At 25.3% G+C, this 20,663-nt stretch overlaps 2 protein-coding genes across 2 annotated transcripts; one reads left to right on the forward strand and one right to left on the reverse strand.

Moving 5' to 3' along the window:
* Positions 1–5,438: 5,438 nt before the first annotated feature.
* OCT59_002990 (uncharacterized protein) lies at positions 5,439–6,797 on the reverse strand (the record flags this gene model as incomplete). Its single annotated transcript, XM_025328628.2, has 5 exons — positions 5,439–5,767; positions 5,868–5,942; positions 6,016–6,033; positions 6,149–6,505; positions 6,794–6,797. The coding sequence occupies 5 exons, from the start codon at positions 6,795–6,797 to the stop codon at positions 5,439–5,441; spliced, it is 783 nt and encodes a 260-aa protein (XP_025165746.2).
* An 8,407-nt stretch (positions 6,798–15,204) lies between these two features.
* On the forward strand, positions 15,205–16,038 carry OCT59_002991 (uncharacterized protein; the record flags this gene model as incomplete). The annotated part of the gene is made up of 2 exons (XM_066145322.1): positions 15,205–15,460; positions 15,671–16,038. The coding sequence occupies 2 exons, from the start codon at positions 15,205–15,207 to the stop codon at positions 16,036–16,038; spliced, it is 624 nt and encodes a 207-aa protein (XP_065996055.1).
* Between the last annotated feature and the right edge of the window lie 4,625 nt (positions 16,039–20,663).

The following is a 20,663-nucleotide window of genomic DNA, read 5'->3' on the forward strand; positions in this document are numbered from 1 at the left end:
TATTATATCTGTCTATTTTACTACCAATAAATTTGTCATTAAAAAGATCTCAGAAATTTTTTTATACTAATCTATTGAATCTATTGTTATTAGAAAAAGTCCCAGGGAATTTTTTTAGATCCATTATATTATACCAATTTATTGTTATTAAAAAAATCTCTAAATAATTAAAACAAATAAAAATATTAAATAAATTAGCATATTTTTTATTATTTATATATAATTTAAAAATAATAACAATTACTCCTTCTTTTAAATAATACCATTATTTAACATTTTTCTATATGCAATTTTACAATTACTAGTATTTAAACAACTAAGGATATAAATTCATAATGATGGCATGTAAACAATTTACTCTAATCTAGTATTTAAAATATCATCAACTATGTCAATAGGATTAAATTCTATATTTCTTTATAGTATTAGGTATATTTAGTTCTTCACACAATCCATTTTCTCCATCCTGAAAGATTGGATTTTGTAAATCTATAAAATCTTAGTAGTAGTATATGGCGATGTGTTAAATTTCGAATTTAAAAAATTTAAAAGCAGTTTTCAAATTAAAAAAAAAAAGTTTATATTAATGTTAAGTATATTAAGTTTAAAAGTAGTTACAATTATATAAAGTCTAAAAAATATAAAAGTAATTACATAAAAAGTTCAAGTCTAAAAGTCTAAAAATTCCATATGGCAAAAGTCATTTATGGCACCATACAACAATGTGACAGGATGGTCGGGATGTTGAAAAAAATGACATAACTACCTAAGGTTCAAAAGTCTACACCACTACTAAAAAACAATCATTAACTTAATAAGTTAATAATAGTCTATTACCAATCTACTGTTATTAAAAAAGAGTCTCAAGAATTTTTATTATATCTATTTATTGTCTACTGGTATTAAAAAAAAAATTACCAAAACTTTTATCATATCTATTGTTATTAAATAAAAAAAAATCACAGAAAATTCTATATCTATATATTATACTATAAAACCCCAGAAAATTTTTTTATATCTATCTATTGTATTATACTGATCTATTGTTATTAAAAAATGATTCCAAAAATTTTTTATACTTATTGTTACAGTATTGTTACTAAAAAAATATCAGAACAAAGAATTTTCCATCTATTATATTCTGATAGAAAACTTATTTTACCAAATTATTTTTTTTACCAACCTATTATATTAAAAAATTCCAGAAAATTCTTTTTTATACCATACTGATCTATTGTATTAAAAAAAATCCCAGAAATTTTTTTTGTATCCATTATACTATATTGATCTATTGACTCTAGTCTACTTCAGAATTAATTGATTGGCATTTTGATCACAAAAACTAAAAACTAACAAAAATTTGCGATTAAAGTTCAATTTTGAGCAGATGATTTATTGATCGTGATAAACTATTAACCAACCAATTAATTAGTATTTTGTTGTTTTTGTTTATTTCTGTCAGTATTATCTACTTGATCAAAACGATCTACGTTTTTGGTGGTTCACGTTGAACGGTCAGTTGGTCATAATTTTTAGTGTAACTGATCAAAAATCACGATCAAAAGTAGAAAAAAAAATTCAGAAAATTTCTTTATATCTATCTATTATATATACTATACCAATCTATTATTAAAAAAAATCCCAGGAAATTTTTTATATCTATCTATTGTATTATCCTAATCTATTGTTATTAAGAAAAGATTCCAAAAAATCATTTATACCTATCTATTCTACTATACTCATCTATTTTTACTAAAAAAAAAACACAAAGAATTTTCTCTCTATTATGCTATACCAATTAATTTGTCATAAATCTCAGAAATTATTTTTTTACCAACTTATTGTATTAAAAAAATTCCAGCAAACTTTTTATATCTATCCATTATTCTATTGACTTTATTGTTAAAAAAAATCTCAAAATATATTTATACCAATCTATTATTAAAAAAATTCCAAAAAATTTTTTATATCTATTCATTTTACTATACCAATCTAATATAAAAAAAATCCTAGAAAAATTTTTTTATATCTATCTACTGATCTATTCTTATTAAAAAATGATTTCAAAACTTTATCAGTAAGTTTCAAAGCAAAAAAGTGCTTTGAGCTTTTATTAAAAATTAAATTAATATTTTTTTGTTGTTTATTTGAATTAATAAATACCACTTTCCTATACTAAACATATAAGTAAAAAAATTTTAATATTTTTTTTTTTTATATTAACCAAATTAATTAATCAGCTATGATCAGTAAGATTATTAATATTATTATTGAATCAACCTCTAATTTTTAGCATAAATTTTATTTTCAGCATAAAACTCACAGATCCAAATGCACACTAATTTTTTAATAAAAAAATTGGTTCATTTTTATTAAAAAAAAATCAGTTTTTTTTGTTAAAAAAAACATCAACATACCGATTTTTTTAACAAAAATCGTTTCATTTATTAAAAAAAAAATCAGTTTTATTAAAAAAAAATCGGTAGTCTATTTTTTCATTAAAAAAAAACTGATATACCAATTTTTTTTGTTCATTTTTTATTAAAAAATGAAAAAATCATCAGATTTTTTAATAAAAATCAGTTTTTTTCATTGAAAAAAACTGAAATACCAATTTTTTTTAATAAAATCGGTTCATTTTTTATTAAAAAATGGATCATTAGATTTTTTAATAAAAAATTGGTTCATTTTTATTAAAAAAAAACTAAGACCGATTTTTTTAAAATCAGTTCATTTTTTATTAAAAAAAATTGGTCTATTTTTCATTAAAAAAACTGATATACCGATTTTTTTCAATAAAAATTGGTTCATTTTTATGTATTAAAAAAAAATCGGTCTATTTTTTCATAAAAAAAACTGATATACCAATTTTTTTTAATAAAATTGGTTCATTAACACAGATAATCATTCGCATATTTTCTGCAAAAAATGGATATTTCAATTTTTTTTAATAAAATCAGTTTTACTTTCATTAAAAAAAAATTGGTAGTCCAATTTTTTAATAGTTTTTTTATAAATAAAAACTGATATACTGATTTTTCTTAATAAAATCAGTATTATTTTCATTAAAAAAATCGGTAGTCCGATTTTTTAATGGAATCAGTTTTTTTACTAAAAAAAAAACTTATATACCGATTTTTAATAAAATCGGTTTTACTTTCATTAAAAAAAAATCAGTAGTCCGATTTTTTAATAAAATCAGTTTTTTTATTAAAAAAAACTATATACTGATTTTTATTAAAAACCATGATAGAACGATTTTTTTATTTTTTTATTAATATAATCTGATTCGGACCTATCAGATTGGACACCAGTTCGAATCAGAACAAATCTTAATCCAATCCGATCTATGCGGAATCTTAGCTGTAATGCTGGAAAAATTTAGATCAGATAATCAGATCAGATAATCTTTTTTTACTTTGATGAAGTAAAATGGTGAGTCTCGTAATATTTTATTATGAAACTCTAATTTTTTTTCTAAAAAAATTTGAAACTTTTATTTTAAAAAACATTTTTACCATTTTATATAATATATTATAAGTATTTCAACTTGTAAAGTTACAGGTATTTTGTACAGTTAATAGTACACAAGTTTTTAAATTTTTTTTACTTTCACATATTGATTTTTTAACTTCAGGTTATAATTTCATCATTTTAGCCAAATAAAATCAACTTTCTGCAGGATTGAAACTACTTGAATATTAACTATCATGTATATAGGTGTAATACTTGAGAAAAAGTTGCATTTTTCTTGATGATATTAACTCTCTTTTCTGTTTTTTTTAATTTAGAGCGTATTATTTCCATTTTGGACAAATGAAATCGACTTTATTTATTAATTGAAAGTTGTTCAGGCAGGTTGAAACCACTTAAATATTAATTTTCATGAATGTAAGTGTAGTGTTTAGAGAAAATTGCATTTTTCTTGATAATATTAACTCTCTTTTCTGTTTTTTAATTTAGAACGTAATATCTCCACTTTAGTCAAATGAAATCAACTTCCTTTATTAATTGAATGTTGTTCAGGCGGGTTGAAACTACTTGAATATTAATTTTCATGAATGTAGGTGTAGTGTTTAAAGAAAATTGCATTTTTCTTGATGATATTAACTCTCTTCTCTGTTTTTTAATTTAGAACGTAATATCTCCACTTTAGTCAAATGAAATCAACTTCCTTTATTATTTGAAAGTTGTTCAGGCAGGTTGAAACCACTTGAATATTAATTTTCATGAATGTAGGTGTAGTGTTTAAAGAAAATTGCATTTTTCTTGATGATATTAACTCTCTTTTCTGTTTTTTAATTTAGAACGTAATATCTCCACTTTAGTCAAATGAAATCAACTTTCTTTATTAATTGAAAGTTGTTCAGGCATGTTGAAACTACTTGAATATTAATTATCATGAATATAGGTGTAATACTTGAGAAAAAGTTGCATTTTTCTTAACGATATTAACCCTTTTCTTTATTTTTTAATTTAGAGCGTAATATCTCCACTTTAGTCAAATGAAATCAACTTCCTTTATTAATTGAAAGTTGTTCAGGCGGGTTGAAACTACGTGAATATTAATTTTCATAAATGTAGGTATAGTACTTAGAGAAAATTGCATTTTTCTTGATGATATTAACTCTCTTCTCTGTTTTCTAATTAAGAATATAATATCTCCATTTTGACCAAATGAAATCCTTCCTTTTATTAATTGAAAGTTGTTCAGGCGGGTTGAAACTACTTGAATATTAATTTTCATGAATGTAGGTGAGTACTTGGCAATTTTCATGAATGTAGGTGAGTACTCGGCAATTTTCATGAATTTTCTTTTTATTTTTACTTAAGTAAAGTGTTTACTAATATTTGGTCCTCTTTTTTGTAAGTCCAGTGGTCTATTGGGCTCCATTTGTAAAGTATACCCATTGAAAACAAAATTTTTTTATTTTTATTTGATAAACATTAAAGCTTATTTTACATATATCATTTTTAACATTTTTTTATATTATAATAAATGAATAAATGGAAATTATAAATATTACCCAATTAATAATTAATTTCATTATATTAAACAATATGGACAATTGGACATGACATAAATAAATTTGTGTTAGATTTGTATTAAATTTCATTACATATGAATATAATTAAATTTATGATGTACGTGCATGCATGATTCTTAAAATTTACTTTTAATTTAATATACAATTTTTTATAAATAATTTTGATTTTTTTTTTTGATTTTAAATGTAATATCTATATTTAAAACAATTAAACCATATGCATGAGACTTTTAACAATTTAAATCATGTATTATCAATTTTATTTATAAATTGATATTTTACAAAAAATAATAATAATTAATCCTTTTAATATTCTAATCATACCCATACATATATGTATATTTATTTATATATTAAAAAACTCACTGTACCTAAAGTACACTAGTTTTTTTATTTAAAAGAATCAAGATCTTCATTTTTTAAAGAGGCAAACTCATCAAGAAAATAAGACTTTCCTCCTCCTGATGCAAATTGAAGTGCGAAAAGAGGATAGAATATTCTATCGTTTAAATCCAATTTATTATCTCTTGCGAGTTGAACTTTAAAATACTGGTCCAAAATATATTTATATGCCTCATAAAATGACTCTTCTTGGCCTTTTCTTTCAAGCTTATTTAAATTAGCGCAAAGTTTATGTGGTTTACTGAAATCATCCTTAAGTCCCTTTTGTTTCAATAAATATTCCACTATAGATTCGGGAGTAGATCTGGAAGCAAAACCTTTAGATTTGCATGAAAGCATGAAAGTAACAAGAAATATCAGTACAACATAATGCTTGCAACGATAATGTATGGTTCTATTCACCATGTAATTACATACCTGTTAGTCTTTCTTTTTTCAAGTTTTGACTTATATTTTCTTCGCCTAAGTTAAACTCTTCCGTCTTCCTTTTGCCTGATCGAATGAAAAATAAGAGGTGAGATAACGCAAATTTCTTGTTCGAGAAGTAAAACATTGAGACACTTACCAGTAGTAGAAATGAGGGCTACAAAGATATGAAATATAATTAAAAAAAGAATATGATACAGTGCAAGGTTAAAAATTAAATAAAGGTATTTTTTTCAACTGTAAATTTCAATAAAACATTGAGAGACACTTACCAGTAACAGGGATGATGGCAATAATGTGGATGTTAGTCACTATAAAATTTTTATTATTTAATTCATCTTGAAAATATTCTTCAAACAATTCTTGAAATTCCATTTCTTTTCCATCAAGTTCTTGTACAATGTCTTCTTCGGTAGAAATATTTTTTTCTTTGATCTCTTTTTTCTTGACATTAACTTTCCAGAGTTTCAGTTTGTGCATGACAGTTTCATCAATCTCATTCCTAATACAGATATAATTCAAGATACTTCCAGACTTGAAAATGTTAAGCTTATATATATGTTTGCCAAGTGTGATGTATCTTGTGCCTTCATGATTGTAAATTTCAATTGCAAAAGTGTCAGAAGAGCCTAGAACGTAACAATTGAACGTGAACAAATGTAAGTTAAAAAGAAGTAAGTTAAAAAAAGTTGAAAGAGTTTTTTTGAGGGTATATATATTTGTAAAACCTCATCATGACTGATAAAATAGACTCGGTGGCTTATTATAAGTTTAAAGAAATGATAGCATGAAAAAATTCTCATGAGTAATTATCACGAGTATTTATTAATTATTTATTAATTACTATTACGCAATTTTTCGGTCATACAGTTGACTATATATATTTGACTAAAAAAAAATAAAGCGCAGTAACTCACTCATATTTTCAATCTAAAACCGTTACGTTGAAGTAGTTTGAAGGAAATATTTGCGAGAAATTATTAACAACATTAAAGCCTGAATTATATAATACGCAATTAAGGTATGAATGTGCAAATTAATGACCATTTTTTATATAGTTTTCTAAGGACCTTACTAATACCTTACTAGATCACAGAACGCAAACAACATAAAATTTTGGCAGGACTTTACGTATCTTGGAGAAAATCATATAAAAGTGAATGGGTTGCTCTACCAAAAAAGAAGATCAATGGAAAATATGTGACAAATATACAAACATGGACATGCAATTGTCCATCTTATTTATTAAGCCGTTTCTTTATATGCAAACATCTTGTGCAACAGTCTCAATTAAAACTGATCCTCAGTTTTTTCGAGATGTTCAAAGACAGGGTAAATATCCATTTTTAATTCATCCTAATATTTCTAATGCTAATACACCAGATATAACTATTGATAATTTATCTGAATTAACAAGTAATATATTTAAGGGTATGTTCTTAACATTAATAATATTTTTTTTTTACATTCACATATTCAATAATTAATATTATATACTTAAATACATTCAAGATAATACTTTAAAGGATATTACTAATGTGACAGATAAAGAAAATAATGATAGTTCAAATAAATTTATGATGTTAAAGAAATTATAGATGAGCAAGAAATGTTAGAAAATCGACAATGGATTCAAGCTGTTGATAATGGATTTAATGGTATTATAAAAATTATTAAAGATGTAAAAACATATCGGAATAGAACAACAAACCCACGAACCTGGAAAGACCATAACAATACTACCATGTTTTTGGGACCGGTAAATATATTTAAACTGATAGTTTAATTATTGTTTGATTTATTAATTTATCCTAAAATTAACTTCTTTATTAGTAGTAATTAAATTTTTTTCTTTGGTGTATTCAAGTATTTGGAAAATATACAGTATAAAATCGAAATAAAGTCAAAATTGTGGTTTTTTACCTTTTCACCTCTTTAGATTTAAAGTGTTCAGATATGTAGAGGAAATTATTTGAAAATAAATACGTTTTATTAAAATTATTAGACTTTATTATTACGTTAATTACATTATTAAAATATAATAAATAATTAAAAACAATAAAAATACTATATTTTATATTTTCATTACTTAAATACTGCATTGACGAAAATTTTCTCTTAGGTAAATTATTAACACCATTATAATGTTTAAATGAAAAACAAAAATAAATTTGGAATTCAATTTGCTGATCAGATTAGATTTGGTATGAAAATTTGTTGATCCTATTTTTGGTATTAGCAATTTGATCGGCCAATGTTAGTTTGTCATTATCAAAATATGGGCATGATCTGCACAATTTTTTTCCGGAAGTATTATAGTACTTATTAATAGTACTAGACAGGACAGGACAAGACAAGACAGGACAGGACAGGACAGGACAGGACAGGACAGGGACAGAATTCTTAAACCACAATTTTGTGATTTAGAGCTTCCTGTGGTACTTTTATGTCATATTAAGTTTAACCATCAAATTGTAGGTTTTTTAATTTTGTTGATCATTTTTATTCACTAAATTTAAAAAAAAACACTTCAACCGCAAATTCACAATTCATTATAACACAAAAAAAAAAATTTTTTATTTTTTAAAGAATGTTGTGTTAACATGTAATAAGTGATTAATAAAAAAATATTTTGAAACATTTTTTAATTATTTTAACAAAAAAAATGTTGCGAAAACATTTTTTATTAATAAAAAAAACAGTTTCGCAACATTTTTTAATTGTTTTAATAGAAAACATTGCGAAACTGTTTCTTTAATAATAATTTTATAAAAAAAATGGTTTTCACAAACGTTTTTAATTATTTTAACAAAAAACGTTTTTTATTAGGTCCATCACTCCTTTCGTCTCTCTTCAACTTTCCATTACTCCCTTTCGTCTCCCATCATCACTCCTCTTCATCTTCCCATTACTCCTTTTCGTCTCCCATCAATCTTTTTCGTCTCCCATCACTCTTTTTCGTCTCCCATCACTCTTTTTCGTCTCCCATCACTCTTTTTCGTCTCCCATCACTCCTTTCGTCTCCCATCGTTCTTTTTCGTCTCCCATCACTCCTTTCGTCTCCCATCACTCCTCTTCATCTTCCCATCACTTCTTTTCATCTTCCATTACTCCTTTTCGTCTCCCATCACTCCTTTTCGTCTCCAAACACTTCTTTTTACCTCCCATCATTCCTCTTCATCTTTCCATCACTCTTTTTCGTCTCCCATCACTCCTTTTCGTCTCCCAACACTTCTTTTTGCCTCCCATCATTCCTCTTCATCTTTCCATCACCCTTTTTCGTCTCCCATCACTCCTCTCCATCTTTCCATCACTCTTTTTGTCTCCCATCGTTCCTTTTCGTCTCCCATCACTCCTCTTCATCTTTCTATCACTCCTTTTCGTCTCCCATCACTGGTCATTTTTTTTTTTACAATAACTTCCACTTAAAAGATCTTTCAAAAGTATGTCAAGCTCCCCCATGAAAATGACCTCTTGTTAGAAAAAAAAGCTTGTTTTATTGAAAAATGCGTTAGTGTGAAAAAAAACAAGTTATCGTTAAAACACTAAAAGATTTGTTGGTTGCCGATCGTACTAAAATAGAAAAGCTTGATTTGAAATGTATTTATATAATCAGCAAATCAATACCAAAGATGGGGGATCAGCATCTTAAAATGGAAATCACTCAAAAACTAATCTTATGTTAACGTTAAGTTAACGTTAACCTATCATGACATGTCAATCATTTCAAGTCATAACAATAACGTGACGCGCCACCCACCCACCATAGGGTGATATTGCACTTATATAGAATGATCTTTCTTGCTTAAAAATTATGGGATAAAATTTTTAGCAAATCATGTGAAAACTGAATAATTTTTTTGTTAGCCAAAAATGATCAACAACCGGATGACAAATTTTAATATTATGTAAATAAACAATTTGTTTGTATTACTTATTTAAATGTAGATACATTTTTTTTTTATTTTGAACCAAAAAATAAACAATAATCAAATGGTAAATTTTCATTATCGTCATCATTACATTATCGTTATAATTAAAGTTGCCTGCCGAAATTAGGGAGTTTCGGCATGTCAAAATTGTCAAAACTATTTTAACATGTCAAAATTGTCGAAACCTAAAAATATTACATTTCACGTAATAACTCGGCGTCCAATGATCGTAGAAAGATGCACCATAGCTCGTTGGAATCGTCTCATAACTACGAGTCGAATGGTGGTTAAATCATCTTTCTACGATCACTGGATGCCGAGATATTAAGCGAAACGTCAAAAATCGGCATTTTGTATTTTGCGATACTGCGCCATTTGACGTTTCGTCTATTATCTCGGCATCCAATGATCGTAGAAAGATGATTTAACCACCATTCGACTCGTCGTTATGAGACGATTCCAACGAGCTATGGTGCATCTTTCTACGATCATTGGATGCTGAGTTATTAAGTGAAACGTCAAATGGCGCAGTATCACAAAATACAAAATGCTGATTTTTGACGTTTCGCTCAATATCTCGGCATCCAGTGATCGTAGAAAGACGATCTAACCACCATTCGACTCGTCATTATGAGACGATTCCAACGAGCTATGGTGCATCTTTCTATGATCATTGGATGCCGAGTTATTACGTGAAACGTAATATTTTTAGGTTTCGACAATTTTGACATGTCGAAACTATTTCGGCATTTTGGCATTTCTACAGGTTTTAGTTTCAACATTTCGACAATAGCCTGTAGAGTTTTGGCAGGCAACTTTAGTTATAATGCTATCATGAAAATTTTTTCAGGGTAGTAATTCTAAAAATGATTAACAATCAGATAATAAAATTGTTGTTTTATTATAATGTTATCATAAAATTTTTTTTCTCAACAATTGGATGATAAAATTAAATAAATGTTATATCAAGTAATTTTTTATTTTGAACAAAACAATAAACAACAACTAAATGGTAAAATTTCATTATCATTGTCTTATTATTATGATATTCAGTTATCATAATTTTCCAGAACTAAAAATGATCAACAATCGGATAGTAGAATTGTTTTATTACAATATAATCGTGAAAAATTTTTTTCCAGAGCCGTAATTCCAAAAATGATATTAAATAAATGCTTTATCAAGTAATAAACAATTTTTCTGTATTGTTATTTAAAGTTAATCACATATTCTGATATATATATTTTTTTATTTTTAAACCAAAAAATAAACAACAATCAAGATAATTAACCTTAAAATGATTAACAAGTGAAATAACTAAGCCAAAAATGATTAACAAGCAAAATAAACCGAAAATGATCATCCTTTACCAAATGAGAAAAAAATTATGTTAATAGCTAGTTAAGAGTAATTTCTCATTTTTTTTTATAGATATGTTAAATATAATCAAAAATTTTGCAAATAAAGTGAAAGTTATGGTTTGGCTAGAAAAGCCCGGCGAGCGAAGCGAGCCAAATGAAATTGCATCATCGTAATAAATCACATGAATATTTAATACACAATCACATGATCTACCAGTAATTTTTCCACCAGTTAAAATTTAGAAATTCTCTTTAAATCTTAAAAACTATTTATCATAATTATGATACTGTATGGTAGTATAAACCAACTTAATTAAAAAAAAAGTCAGAATTATTACAGTTCTAATTATACTATGACTATAGCTCCCTGCCATGTTTAATGTTAACTTGTTATAATATGCAATTTACTATAAAATAAAGCAATTTTTTTTTATTGATACAGTTGCCATATTTAGTATCAGTACACAAAAGTCACGTTACCGAAAATTTTTTGGTGGTGTTCTTGGGGTAGTTGAAATTTATGCAATATCCCGTGACTGTACGTATTAGGTAAATATGCGTTTAGTGGAGCGTAGCGAAGGACTATTTATTGTACTATAATTTAGCCCTGCTTATTTCCTTATTTCCTTTTATGTTTGTATCACATTTTTTGTGACACTTTTGTCACATTTTTGTAGTAAATTATTGTTACTATTGAGCATATTAACTATTAAGCGACGGTCCCTCGACGGTTTCCGTTTTCCTAGTTTATTCTTTCTCTTTCGTAATAAAAGAAAAGAACTCAAATTTTCACCTATTTTTGAATTAAAAGGTTCGTCTCATAGAAATCCACAACGTTATGATATTACTGCGTTATTATTCCAAATTTCTTTTTTTTTGACGTGTTGTGATTATATGACTTTGATTTTTCTATACAATTCTGTTTTTTATTCATTAAAAGTCTTTTTTGAATCGCTGGTTATAATTACAGTAGTGCATAATATTGCGTAGTACAAGAACATACTATTCAATAAAAATTTACTTTTTAGTTTCTTATACGACATAGGAAACACCGTTTTTTTAATATTAGTAATTATCATTCATTCCCCCTCGGGTAAATCCTTGGTACATTTCACTCAATCCTTGAAGCGTTTTATGGCATCTGTCATGTTCATAATAGTTTGTTATACTATGATTACTGATATCAAATTTATGATATCATCATTTTATAACTGATAATAAAGATTTAGAAATAAATAAATTTTATTACAAATAGATTTGTGAATGATCGGCTTTTTTAAAAAAAATTTATAATCATATTTTACAAAAAAAACTTACTTTACGTTTAAAACTAAATATGGAGTTTTTATTTAAAAAAAAATTCAATAATATGAAAAGTAAATTCATTATTATTGATTGGTTCAATCCGAACAATATTAATAATACTTAGATAAAGAAATTGTTTAAATACATATAGAGATCTTAAGGGTTTTAAAGATATGTAGTGTTCATTTTTCATATGGACCAATTATAAATAAGGCTATCATATGGATCCTGATCCTATATATAACACCTATGGTATATTTATGCATAAACCAAGGAACGGAGATCTGACGGAATCACAACATAATAATATTTATATGAAATAAACTTTAGAAAGCCATAATCAAATAAATAAAATTTAACCATCAATGAAATTTAATTAAAAGAAATATAAATATATCTTTGAAGAAAATTATTCTAATATAAATTTCAATGAAAAAATCCTTGTATTTTAATGAAAAATTAAGATTTACCCCACAATTTAAATTATATTACTGCCAAAAAAAGTATATGTTGATGTTTTTTAGAACAGTTCATACATATGTTATTATATACTCAAATAACACAATTATTAATTGCAGCCATTATCAAACTGTTATTCTACAGCCAAATAGGATCATGCTTTTTACATCATGCTGATATTTTTTTTAAGCTATAAATAAACTACTATTGCATAATTATTATGACGTTGTTTAATCAATAGTTTATTGTATTTATAAGATGATCATTTGCGGCTGCAGAATAACACAGTTATTTGATAGATTTGATAGGGGGGTTAGAATATCACCGAACTGCGAAGAAGTTTGGATGATATTTTAACCCCCCTATCAAATAACTAATATATATTAGTTACCTAATAACGATAACAATACTATTGTTGTAATCCGTTTTTTTTATTACATCTTTTTTCCGTAAAAGGCTCATATTTCCGGAATTAATAATTTTATATCACGGAATTTATCGAATTATTTACATCTTCCGTGAATGAATCTGTGAAAGGCTCATTTTTACGGAGATTTTACTTTTTTCGAGTATTAAGCTCAACTCGATCTAAATCAATAATAAAATGTGCAACTACATTCAATGAAATTTGAATTAAAAAATCTGTTTCTATTTTAATAACTAATATCATTACTGTATAAGCAGAAGTAGATAATCGATTCATAATATAGGATTTATTACTTTTTATAGCATATTAATATAATATTTACATATAATATTTTGCTGCTACACCTATAAAGTTGTATCAAGTTTATATTGTAATTATGTATATAAATTATTTTTTCCAATAACCAAATCATTATCTTATTTTTTAAATAAAAAAAATTCAAAGAGAAATTATTTTTAAATAAATTTTTATAAAAAAAAAATTTTATTTGTATTTTGCCTGTTGTCTGTTTTCTACACTTATGAAAAAGCACCTTGCCCTCCTCTCAAAAAAAAAAGAAAGAAAAAATACGAAAAAAAAGAAATAAAATGAAAAAAAAATTTTCGATAAAAATTTTTTTTAGTATCCGAATAATTTTTTTATAATTAATAATAATCGAAATTTCATATTAAGAAATTTTTTGGCTTAATTTTAAATCTTACAAAAAAGAGATTGAAATTTTCATACATGAATGTTTTGCATTCTTGGGATATATCTTACAATTTTTTTGTTTGCTTTTGATTGTGTTCTTTTGACAATAAAGAAAATTAGTGTGGTAAAATGGGTGAAAAAAAAATAAAGAAAGAAGGATATATCGGGGCTGTGGATTAGTTAAAAACATGACGAATATAATGCACGATAAACGCATGTGACAAGTTACTAAGTGAACAAATTTTATAAACAGTAAACAGTACTAGTGGGAAACGTTAAACTTTGTCGAAGTTCTTCTCCTTATTTATATTCTCTGAGCCATTATTATGCATACAGCATACATATTCCTCTCTAACAGCAAGTGGTTTTTTTACATTTTCTTAACTTGTCAACTTTGTGACTGCTTATATATACTTATTAGTGTAACGTGGCGTACAGTAATTTAACCACCGAACGTCACAATATATAAAACGCGCTTTTAGTAACTTTGTTTTATTATAAAAAGGATATGTAAATTATTTCATTACTTGCAATATCTAACGTCTCATGGTCGATATAAATATAAATATCAATAAATATATATATATATATCATAAACATTCAAAAATAAATCTTGATAATAGCAAAAGAATCAGGAGAAAACCCCGAAACTCTGTTATAATTGTAAAGAAACATTTGATTGTGTTAAATTAGTTTCTAACAAAGTAAATGAGATTGAAGAAATTGTAAAACCTTCAAAAGAAGTAATCAACAAGCTTCTAAATTTAACGCATAATTTACCCTAAAAGATGTTCCATGTGAATTGGAATACGACCTATCGAATTTTACTTTAGAAAATCTACAAAAACTTGTTGCTATTACTACACAATTTTACAACCCTAATTCTCCCTCAAGCGAAGATTTTTTTGAATCATCTAACTGTAAAGTGAAATACGAAACTTTACTATTCTTTCTCATTTGCATTCGAATAATCTTTGCAAAATCTCATCAAAAATTTATTTTTTTGATTTACTTTTTTTTACTTCGGTTTATTTATCATTTAAACCACTTTTTCGTTGTATTCTGGCTATTTAAACAACTTTTTTAGTTTTTTCGCTATTTTTGATTTGGATAACCAACAATTTATCGTTAGTATTATAGATAATCGTTTTACAATGTCATCAAAAAATGATCACGAACAAAGAACTCCATATGTTCAAAGAATCAATTTAAGTAACATGAGATCTAGAAGTAAACCTCAAAAACTTTGTCCAGATTGTACTAAGGAAATGAACGACTGCAATAAAATAGAAAAGGTTATTGACAATTTTCATGAAAATCCCATAAAACAGAATAAAGTTAATCAATTTTCCATCTTCAATGCAAAATTTACTTTAAACAAGGAATTAGAATACATCTTTAGAAACCTACGTAATTAAATCAAAAATATTTATCTTCTAAGTATCGTAATAATTACTGTTAATATTTACATTTATCAAGGCAAAATCGACTCTCGGACAATTAGCAAAAATATTTTCAAATAATTTATCACAAGCACAAATTTTATGAATTAAGATATAATTAAGAAATTGGTTAAGATACTATGTAAAAATTTTACGTTATGAAAATAAGCATGAATAGATTATTTCGAAATTGTTAATGTATATCAGAAAATTCGAATCGACTCAGGTGGTAAAAGAATAAAGAAAAAGCCACCAAAACATTGTCAGAATTGTAAGGAAACGAACGATTGCGTTAAATTATTTTTAAATAAAACAAATAGATTAGAAGGAATCGTTGGCAATTTTCATAAAAATCCTCCTAAGAAGACCAATAAAATTTCTGTATTCCGTGCAAAATTCACTTTGAATAGCGTTCCTTGTGAATTAGAATACGATTTATCATGTTTCACATTAGAAAGTTTACAAAAATTGGCTGATTTTACAACCCAAAATTTCAACAATAAAAAGAATAGCGCTCTTTGTGAATTAGAAAATGTTTCACATTAGAAAGTTTACAAAAATTGGCTGATTTACAACTCAAAATTGCAACACAACAATAAAAATGATCATTCTTCTAGCAAAAAGAATTAACATATTTCGAATAATTAAATTTAAAAAATGATTTTTTCCCAACCTAAACACTTTCGATATAAGAATTATAATTTTCCAATTTTAAAATTATGCTTTTATCGTTTATATTTGATTCGATTGAGTTAAGTTTCACGCGAACAAAAAATTTTCATAAATCGAAACATCATTTGTATTAAGAAATTATGTGAATTTTTTGATTAAGGGTTTAAATTAATTATAATTTACAATAAAAAAAAAGCAAGTGTGCACATATAAAAACTTACACATTGTTGTGATATATATGTTGTTTATTATTATGTTTTTTAAAATTTGCGGCGGTATAAATATTATACTGCATATAATTATATATTGCATAGTAGATTTTTATTTATTCCCAGCAAACTAGTTAGAATAATTTTTTTTTTGAGTTCGTTTAGATTGTTTAGATTAAAAAAAAATTCCAGATTGGTTAATTTGAATGTATTCATCCAATTACTGAGTCCCTTATAGGTCATATAAATATTTGAATATTTGAAAATGTCGTGATTCCGTAGATCGGCCTTATTGCCATGATATAACTGGTCGATGCACAAATATATCATATCAATCATTATTATATTCAAAATTTAGATATGTTGCTAATAAAATTGAATAAAATTGAAATCAAATAGAATCTATTGATAGTCTTTTTGATAATTGAAGTCCATATGAAAAATGAACACTACATATCTTTAAAATCCTTATTGAAATCTCTGACTATTTTAAATCTCAATTCTTTATCTAAGTACAGTATGATTAATATTGTTCGGATCCTGAACCAATCAAATAATAATGAATTTACTACTTAATTTTATCTTTTTAAAGTTAAAATTATTAAATCATCATGACTTACAAATTTAATTATAATTTGAATTTTTTTTAATAAAAACTGAGACGAACTTATTTTTTCAAAAAAAGAAAGTGATAGGAAACAATTACCATTTTTTTTGTAATTTTTTTTTATTTATACGAAAAGAATGAATTAAAAAAATGATGATTTCTAAATAAGGTTAATTTTATGGATATAAGTATATTTATGAATTGGAATACGACCTATCGAGTTTATCTTTAGAATATCTACAAAAACTTGTTGCTATTAGCAAATCTTTCTTTTGCTGTAACTAACATTTTATCGTTAGTATTATATTTCTGGTTCAAATTTATTTTTTAGTTATTACCGCCAAAAAAAGTATATGTTAATATTTTGTGTATATTTTTAAAGAAAATTTATAATACTAATAGTAGCTAAAAATGTTAAAAAAAAGAAATACTGTATCAAACCCTCCTATTAAAGATTAAATTGATAGAATAAAATTAAATATTGAATATAAAAATAAATAAAGACTTTAAGTTGCTTGCTGCTTCAGTAAAAGCTAAACGAAATAAAACAATACAAAAAGGAATGAAGTTTAACAGCGATCAAAGAAGTCTAAAAGTACTATCATTATACAAGATGATATTATTTACTCTGTGAAATAAAAATAAAAAGTTTATTGTAAAAGGTTTACAAAATTTGTGAGAAGTAGAAAATTTTATTTAAAGCGATTGAAAAAAAAAATTGGAGGACATATAGTACATTAACAATTTCGAAATAATCTTGTCTTGCTTATTTTCATAACATAAAATTTTTATCATAGTATCTTAAATAATTTCTTATTAAATCTTAATTCATAAAATTTGTGCTTGTGATAAATTAATTATTTGAAATATTTTTGTTAATTACTCGAGAGTCGATTTTGACTTGATAATGTAAATATCGATAGTGATTGTTACGATACTTAGAAGACGGATATTTTGAATTAATTATGTAGGTTTTCTAAAAATGTGTCCTAATTCGTTGTTTAAAGTAAATTTTGCATTAAAGATAGAAAATGAATTAACCTTATTCTGCTTTATGGGATTTTCATGAAAACTGTTAATAACCTCTTCTATTTTATCGCAGTCGTTCGTTTCCTTACAGTCTGGACAAAGTTTTTGAGGTTTACTTCTAGTTCTCAGTTACTTTGAAAAGTACCTTGCCCTCCCCCAAAAAAAAGAAAAAAAGAAGTAAAAATGAAAAAATTTTTCGATAAAAAATTTTTTTAGTATCCGAATAATTTTTTTATAATTAATAATAATCGAACTTTCGACATATTAAGAAAAATTTTTGGCTTAATTTTAAATCTTACAAAAAAGAGGTTGAAATTTTCATACATAAATGTTTTGCATTCTTGGGATATATCTTACAATTTTTTGTTTGCGTTTGATTGTGTTCTTCTAGTAATAAAGAAAATAAGTGTGATGTGTCGTAAAATAAGTAAAAAAGAAAAATATTTCTACGCTTTTTACATTTACATAGGTGGATATATCGATTTAAATTGGAGCTGTATGTGGTTCTCCAAGTTTTTTTTGAATGCCGTGATACTAGTTCAAAACATGATACATATAATGCCACACGCATGTGGCGCAGTATAGAAGCATATTATTTAAAGTTTTGTGTGATAGACTTGTAGTGAATAAAGTCACAAAGTTGATTTTTTTTTAAAAAAAAACGTCCATGCGGTTAGAAATTCCGTTTTCGATTATCGTAACACTACATGTAAGATATTTTTATACACGAAAAAAATAATAATAAATAAATTTGTTCTATTCTTGACATTTTTATTAATAACCACGTGCAGAAATTAAATCCCGTTCTAGCGTAGTGAAATGATAAAATAACACCTTTATGATTTTAAAATAATCGTATATATAAAAAATATAATATTATATAAACATATAATTTATATAATTTATATTGAATTCGTGGCCCATACTAATTGGTGTTGATTCAGTTTATAATTACGAATTTGTACACTCCGCTAAATCAAACAAATCAACCGAATCAATAAAAATTAATAAAGTTTATGCCTCAACGAAAAAACGATGGACAGGTTTAATAACTTGGTTACCAGCCAAAGTGACAATTTTTAAAAGTAACACTTGTTTCAAATGATTTTATGGTTTGTAATTTAAAATTTTTAATTTAATAAACATTTTGATAATATTTGATTATTTGATTCCCGAATCTAAAATCATCAATTTATTTTTTTTAATTGTTATATATATGCCGATCATTACTATATGCCCAGATGGTTATACATTTGATCCGATGTGAAATTAGCTCGGATTCCATGAAGTCATAGTTCCGGATGATTACAAATGATTACGGTACAAATCAGATGATGATTAATCGGACCCCAGAATCAATATACAGTAACCGCCCCCAGATTAGGTTTATTTGATGTAGATGTACGTATGGCTACACTTTCATTACTCATGCATGTTAACAAACAATATGTACATTACAGTGATTATACACATATATTATATATTTATATTATATACATCAGTTATATTATATCACATTAGACAAAACTAGTGCACAAAATTATTATTAATAATTAAAAGGATTAAGGGTTCTACTATTCATTACTATAATTATTTATCACCATAGTTATTTGGACCTTTGAGTTTAATTAACTAATCCATTAAAAAATAACAGATAACTGATAACCCTAATCTTAACCCTACCCAAAAATCTGATCCGTGTTTTATCTTTCCATGTTTTTCCGTGAATGTATCATTTTCACGGAATTTTTACGGAAGACACGGAGAAATAATGGAAATATTTGGATAAAAATTTTTTATAGGGCTAACCCAAATACTAACCTTACTATAGAATAGTTACAAATAGATTTTTCCTAATTAAAAATACCGTATTTTGCGGTATATAAGGTATATAAGCATCCCATTTTTGCACTTAATGCCGGCCAAGATCCTCATAATTCTGGCCAAAATGACGATAATTCCGGCCAGGGTGCTTATTTTTGTGGGTGCTTACTAACAGCAAAATACGGTAATAAAAAAAATGAAAACAAATCATGTTTTAGTGATTTTCGTTTATCGTTTTAATTATCATAAAAAATTTCGTTTCGAAATAATTGTATGACTGTTTTAAAATGACCGGTACAATTATTATTATTATCATTTAGCCACATAGGTTCATATTGAACATCCTATGTATCCATTTATTTTATGCAGACATACAATAATCCATATATGATCATACGATAATTTAAGTAAGTAGAATAAAAAACACTTAAAATAACTTATTTATACATTAATATAAACTTTTTAAACTTTTATATAATAAATTTTTTAAAACTTTTACATATAATTTTTTTTAAAACTAATAACTTTTTTAACTCTCAATATGAACCAAAAAAGGCTAAACGATAATATAATTATTGTATGTGATATACTTAACAATACTAGGATAAAATGGCGCAGCCATTTTATCCTATTATCAAGTGGTATACAATAATATGTAATTATTATTATTTATTTATTTATATGTTTATTTTATTTTTATTTTTATATTTTATTTATTTTATTTTATTATTTAATTATTTTATTTTTATTTTTTTTAAAAATAATAAGATCAGAACTTCCATAATCACATACATATCGTATTCATTTATTAAAATGGTTGTTGAGATAGC

This window comes from Rhizophagus irregularis, chromosome 11, assembly GCF_026210795.1.
Source record: "Rhizophagus irregularis chromosome 11, complete sequence".
NCBI classification, from domain to species: Eukaryota; Fungi; Glomeromycota; class Glomeromycetes; order Glomerales; family Glomeraceae; genus Rhizophagus; species Rhizophagus irregularis.